Raw genomic sequence first — 6,961 nt, 5'->3', positions numbered from 1 at the left:
CTCACAACTGTATCAATAAGCAACATCCTGGTAAATGGAGAAAACATTGAAGTGGTCAAGGATTTCATTTTACTTGAATCTACAAATCAACACTCAAGAAAGTAGTTGTCAAGAGATCAAACAGAGTATTACACTGGGCAAAAGACCTCTAAAGTTTTACAAAGTGAAGATGTCATTTTGAGGACCAAAGGGTATCTGACCCAAACTATAGTATTTTCAGTTGCTTCATATACATGGGAAACCTGGATAATGAATAAGGAAAATTGAAGAAGAATTGATACCTTCGAATTAGAGTGTTGGCAAAGATTCTTGAATATATTATGGACTGCTGGAAGAGTGAACAAACCTGTCCTGGAAGAAGAACAGCTGGAATGCTCCTTAGAAGGGAAGATGGAGAGATTCTGTCCCCTGCACTTTGGAAGTGTCATCAGGAGGAAACAGTCTCTGGAGGAGAATGTTAGCTTGGAAAACAGAGGGTCAGTAAAAAAGAGGAACACAGTCAATGAGATGGACTGACACAGTGGCTGCAATAAGGGGGTCAAACATAGCAACGATTGTGAGAATGGAGCAGGACAGGCGGTGTTTTGTTCTACTGTATGTAGGGTTGCTATGAGTTGGAGCTTACTCAATGATACCTAACAATAGCAGCAAAGATATGTATGTGTGTGTGTGTGTGTGTGTGTTTGTTGTCGTTGTTATCTGCCATCGAGTCAGATCCAACTCATAGCGACCCCTCCTTAGGTTTCCGAGGTGGTATCACTACGGAAATAGATATCAAAAAGCAGACCTACTGCCATTAAGTCAATTCTGATTCATAGCGACCCCCATAGGTTTTCCCAGGTGGTAAATCTTTACAGAAGTAGATTGCCCCATCTTCTTTCTGCAGAGCAGCTGGTTAGCAGGTTGGTTCTGCCAACCTTCTGGTTAGCAGTCGAAGCCTTAGGCACTAGGCCACCAGAGCTCCATATAGATCTGTGTGTATATGTGTGTATGCACATGTAAATAAATAAATAAATATATATATACACAAAAAATGCAGATGAATAGAAAAAAAAAAAAGGCAGATGAGGAATGAGGATATAGGTACAACTAGGAAACTATGAGTTTTCTGGAATCCCTCACTATGTTTTAAGGTAAGAACAAGAAAGAAAATAGGCATTGGATGAATAAAGAAACATATGTATGAATTGCATTGTACCCACAAGAATAACTGCCCATGAAGTAAGTTGTATGGGCAGTGTGGCAACAGTGGGCAGGGAGTTTGGCTGCAAGCAGTAGACTTGGCTTTATGAGTATACATACCAGATCTGAAGGTGAGTCTATTTCCTAGTAGCAGAGCAAAAGTCTGGACTGCCACACTGAAGGTAAGATGGGGCACTGAGTGGAAGTTATAAGAATTCTTGAGTAATCCTGCTCATGTAGCTTGAATTTGTGTCCTTTTCCTGATTTTTCTACTGCATCCAGAGAGTTCCCCCTCCCCCAATTTCTACAGTATAAAGACATATCACAAGGCAATAATTGAGCTAGGATGAGACCAAAACCAAACCAAACCAAACTCACTGCCATTGAGTCTATCCCAACTCATTATGACCCCTCCTTGGTTTTCCAAGGTGGTATCTCTATGAAAATAGATTGACCAATCTTCCTTCCAAGGAGTAGTTAGTGGGTTTGAACTGCCAGCCTTCTGGGTAGCAGTCAAATGCCTTAGGCACTATGCCACCAGAGCTTCCTAGGATGAAATCAATACTCACTGTTTTATATATTACAAAATAAATATGTATATATGTATAATAGGAAATCTGGTAGCACAGTGCCTAAGGCACTTGACTGCTAACCAGGAGGCTGGCGGACCTCAGCTACCAGCCATTCCTCGGAAGGAAGGTTGGACAATCTACTTCCATAGTGATACTGCCTCAGAAAGCCAAGGAGAGGTCTCTATGAGTCAGGTCCGACTCGACGGCACGTAACAACAACAACAACATATGTATAGTACACTGTAATGATCACCAAACAGGTCTATATTTAATGTGGTTAAGTTAAATATTGAGAAAAATCTTAACTATGTTCTATATGCAAAATGTATTTCCTCCTCTGACTCCGAACGGTAAATTTTTAAACAAAAATTGGTTTCTGTTTGAGTTTCATTTACTCAATGAGCTACTTCCTTCCCATAATATTCTGATTAAATGAATTTTCAGGTTATTGCACTCAAATATATTTTTTTTAATTTTATATTTAAATTCTAAGCAGGTAAATCAGTTACATATTGAGATAGGAAACAAAACAAAAGCACAAATCCTTACTCAGCATGGACAACAGTTTCTGAAGATTACATATTATAGACTTTTTGTGTTGTTGTTAGATGCCTTCAAGTCAACTCCAACTCATAGGGACTCTATATACAACAGAACGAACCAATGTCTGGTACTATGCCATCTTTAGAATTCTTGCTACACTTGGGCCCATTGTTTCAGCCACTGTGCCAATCCACCTTGTTGAGGGTCTTCCCCTTCTGACCCTCTCCTTTATCAACCATAACATCCCTCTCCAGGGACTGGCCCCTTCTGACAACATGACCAAAGTAGATGAGACAAAGTTTGGCCATTCTTACTTTTAAGGAGTATTCTAATCTCTGCTCTTCGAGAACAGATTTTTTTATTCATCTGGCAGTCCATGGTATTTTTGCCAACATTGTAATTCTAAGATTAAATCAGGATTTAACAACTATCAAGTGAGTGTAATTTTACATAATCGTACAGGGCAGCTACATTTGAAAAGATAGGGTAAGTGTAATTATAACATAAAAAAAAACACTGGGGAAGAAAATAATTTTTTGAATAATGCAACTATAATGCAAACCTCTTAGAGACAGTCACTGCATGGTTTTAAATAACATGATTTTATGTTAGATTTTCTTTTTATAAATATAAGAGATGTATGGCTATAAAGTGGTAATATGAGGGACTCTCTCTGGGTTGACAAAAGTTTATTTTCCTGTGTTTGTGGTTACTTGAATCTGTGCAATGAAATTTCACTCCAAAACTGAAACAAAACATAGCACATGAAAATTGTTGAAATCTAAATAAGTCTGTGGTTTATTTAACAACATTGTGCCAATGTCAGTTTCCTGGTTTGAAAATTATACTTTGGTTATGTAAGATGTTATTATTCAGAGAAGCTTGAGGATGGACCCACTGGAACAACTTGTACTATTGTTGCAACATCTGTGGAGTCCCTGGGTAATGGAAATGGTTAAAATATTCAGCTGGTAACTGAAAGGTTGTAGGTGCAAGTCCATCTAGAGGGACCTTGGTAGAAGGGTCTGGATATTTACTCCTGAAAAATCAAAATCAGAAAAATCTGCCACTGAAAATTCTTTGGAACACAAGTCTACTCTGACACACATGATGTTGTCATAAGTTGGACTTGATTCCACAGAAACTGGTTGGTTTGTTGGATATAAACGTAATGTAATTCCAAACAAACAAACACCATGTGCTCCATTTTTGGGAATTGAGAAGAAAGCAAAGCAGGGTAGCTTGTTCTTTGGTTTATAAAAAGAATCAAACAGTGGGGAATAGAGTAATAAATAGCTAAGAATTTCTAAAATCCAAGTGAGATTCTTCTGAGATCATCAGCAAATATAGCTCATGAGATAGGGAGCTGCTTTTGTTGTGTACAATGTCGCCTTAGAGCCTCTTACCTGTTTTTACTGTTTGCCAGCCTAGGGAGAAGGGACTGCGAGCCTGGAGGTTGTAGGAGGAGACTGGGCTATGGTTGTCAACTGCTGGACTCCAGGACAGTGTGGCTGTGTTTTCGGTGATTTCCTCAACAATCACTATCCCGGGTGGGCCTGGGGGACCTATAGGCAAAAGATAATGGATAAAGTTAAGTAAAAACCATTATGAGGAGCCAAGAGAAATTATATTTCCAATAAGCATTCAATCACACTATTTAATCATTGTAATGAAATACATATTTAGTAATTAAAATTGACAGCCAAAAGTCTTGGGATACAAGTTGGTTTCCATGATTTCTAGAGGTAAATTAATTATAAATTTGATTTTTTTCCTAACAGTTTGTGCTTGGAGGTAACTATCAATTAGTATCATATTGTACAGGAAAAGAAAAATAATTAGAACTAAACAAAAGGATATGAACATCAATATCAACTATGGCTGTTAAATCAATCATAGCTTACGGAGGCAGCAATAGAAGGTAATAGCCAACACTATTAGGAATAAAAAGTATCCGATTCTTACTAAAAAGCTATAGGTGAATGGGGCTAATTTTCATATTCAGAGAAACTACGATATGCAAACATTGTGGTATATATGATCAAGTAGCTTCAATTCTGATAGGGAAGATATGAAAACCTCTAAAACAATGTTAGTGCAGAACAGGGAGGACATATGCAGTAGTGAGTCATGGGTAAAGTTCTGAGGGGAGCACAAAGGAAGGTATGATTAGATTATTTACTTATTTGGTGAAGGTGGGAGGCTGGTGGCTCAGAGAATGTTATTTTCCCTTTAATCTTGAAATGATGGTATAGAATAATGACAATCATCTATAATGCTTGTGGATTGTCGACTTCAAGAAACAACCATAATCTGATTTGGGAAGACACATACCTTTGTGTTGTTAGCATTCCTTATATAGTAATTTCTAATAATATTTTAAAAGATATGTATGGCTGTTTTTACATTTTAGTGGTTAAAAAGTAATGTCAATTTTCTTATTGAAATTCTTCTGGTACATTCACATTGCAATGATGCTTTCACTATGAATGAAAAACAATTCCACTCTTTGTATTTAATGTTCTTATTTTCTAAATTGGTCTTTCTGTAGTAAGTTGTCTTTGGATTTGGCAATTAGGGAGTCTGAGCAGTAAGGGCTAAATGAAGCTATAAAGAGCCAAGAAAAAAATGGGTGATGATGAGAAGAAGGAAATTAGTGAAAACGTCTTTGTAGATAATTTCAACAAGGAAGGGACAGTGAGGTGGAGAAAGAGTTTAAAATTCTTGCAGAGGCAAATGGCATTATTTTCTAAATGAGAGATGAGCATTTCTGTCAAGATTGATGAGAACCAGCAGGAGATGACTGAGACCAAAGATTTAGAAGACAGGAAGCATTCTGTTAGCAAGATGACAGAAGGTTGGCATTGGGGGCAAAAAATGTAGTGGAAAGACATGACAAGCATTAACAATCTTTCCTCTAAGAGAGAAATGGAGGAGGAAACAATGGCTAGAGGCACTGGAAACTTAGATGGAAAAAAGGGAAGGTGAGAGAACTAATTTTGGAAGGTACTCATTTTCTCACTAAAGAAGAAAATGAAATCAACTACAAAAACCAACGATGTCTGAGTGAGAATGGGACTAGGAGCTGGAGGAAAATGGGTACATGATGAAAGAGGAAGAATATGAGGAATGATATACAAAAGTTTCAGAATAATACTTATGCTCAAGTTTGGTTGAATAGCATAATTCTGAAGTGGAACTGATAAACTCAGTAAAGTTAGAAAAGTCATGACTAGGGCCAGAGAAAGTGGGGTTCATTCGAGTTTCCAAAAACCAAACTCACTAGCAAGTAGATTCTGACTTGTAGCAACCTCCATTGAGTTTCCAAGGCTGTAAATCTTTACAGGAGCAGATTGTCCCATCTTTCTTCCACAGAGTGGCATATGGGTTTAAATCACAGACCTTTTAGTTAACAGCCAAATGTCTTAACCACTACACCCTCAGAGCTCCTTTTCTTCAAGTCTAGGAGTTTGTAGATTTAGTCTTGCATATCATCAAAGATGGCAGTCCCCTTAGTGTGTAAGTGGAGCAGAGGGTCAGGTTAAGCCAGAATAGTGTTGACAGACTAGATTAAAAGAAAGAAGTCAAGGAAACTGGTATATTATGGGGGAAAGATGTAAAGATAGGAACATTTGTAATAAATTAGACTGAATTTTTTCTTTTAAAGGTAATTTAGTTCTGAGTGAGGAGGGTTGGTAGTACAGTGGTTAAAGCATTTGGTTGCTAACCAAAAGATCAGCAGTTCACACTTATCAGCTGTTCCATGGGAGAAAGATGAGACAATTTTCTTCCATAAGGATTTGTAGCCTTGGAAACCCTATGCATGTGGTTCTGCTCTGTCCTACAGGGTCACTATGAGTCAGAATTCACTCTATGGAAGTGGGTAGTTCTGAGTGAGAATTTGGTTTGTGTATATCTTGAGTGAAGTAGAGAATATGAATATTAGAGTTGACAAAGTCTAGGATTTTTGTGAAAGTGTATGATGCATCACCAATATCAATGTTCAAGCTATTAAAATAGTAGCTAAGGAAGAGGGGAAAGAGCCCTAGTGGTGCAGCTATTAAGCACTTGGCTGCTAACCAAAAGGTCAGCAGTTCAAACACACTAGCTGCTCCAAAGAGAAAAATGTGGCCATTTTCTGTAAAAATTACAGTCTTGGAGCCCCTATAGGGAAGTTATACTCTGTCCTACAAGGTTGGTATGAGTCAGAATTGACTTGACAGCACACAACAACAAGGTTGAAGTGAGGAAAACAAATGAGATCCTGGTGCTGTGGAAGTCTAACAAGACTGACAGAGATGTGGAGAAGTCTCTATAATAATTATAAGAATATTAACTATAATACTACTACTACTAGTTACCATACTCTAACTGTACTGTAATGTATTGACATTGCACTAAGAATTTATGAACATTAGCTTGCTCATTTATTTCTATGTAACTTCTGAGATGAGGTCATAAGAAGATTTACAGCTTCATCCCAGGTCTCTTGTAATGTTTTCTATAGGAAAAGTCAACCACCATCGTGAAAGTCCAATTACACTAAGACTATCATGCTGTGAGGAAGCTCAACCTAACCATTTGGAGAGGTCCATGAAGAGAGAGAGAGAGATACAATTTGCTCTCATCTATTTCAACCATCTCAGCCCAGACACCAGACATGA

At 37.7% G+C, this 6,961-nt stretch overlaps 1 protein-coding gene across 1 annotated transcript in view; it reads right to left on the bottom strand.

Moving 5' to 3' along the window:
- CNTN5 (contactin 5) overlaps window positions 1-6,961 on the bottom strand; it is a 799,637-nt gene that overhangs the window by 98,363 nt on the left and 694,313 nt on the right. The window contains exon 15 of the mRNA XM_007938106.1: window positions 3,704-3,862. Coding sequence (XP_007936297.1) covers window positions 3,704-3,862 — 159 coding nt within the window. The remainder of the gene's footprint in view (window positions 1-3,703; window positions 3,863-6,961) is intronic.

Source organism: Orycteropus afer, unplaced genomic scaffold (assembly GCF_000298275.1).
Source record: "Orycteropus afer afer isolate SDZICR_OR568_19922 unplaced genomic scaffold, OryAfe1.0 scaffold00047, whole genome shotgun sequence".
Taxonomy (NCBI): domain Eukaryota; kingdom Metazoa; phylum Chordata; class Mammalia; order Tubulidentata; family Orycteropodidae; genus Orycteropus; species Orycteropus afer.
The sequence above is the reverse complement of the archived record's forward strand: the minus strand, read 5'-3'. Positions and strand labels throughout refer to the sequence as shown.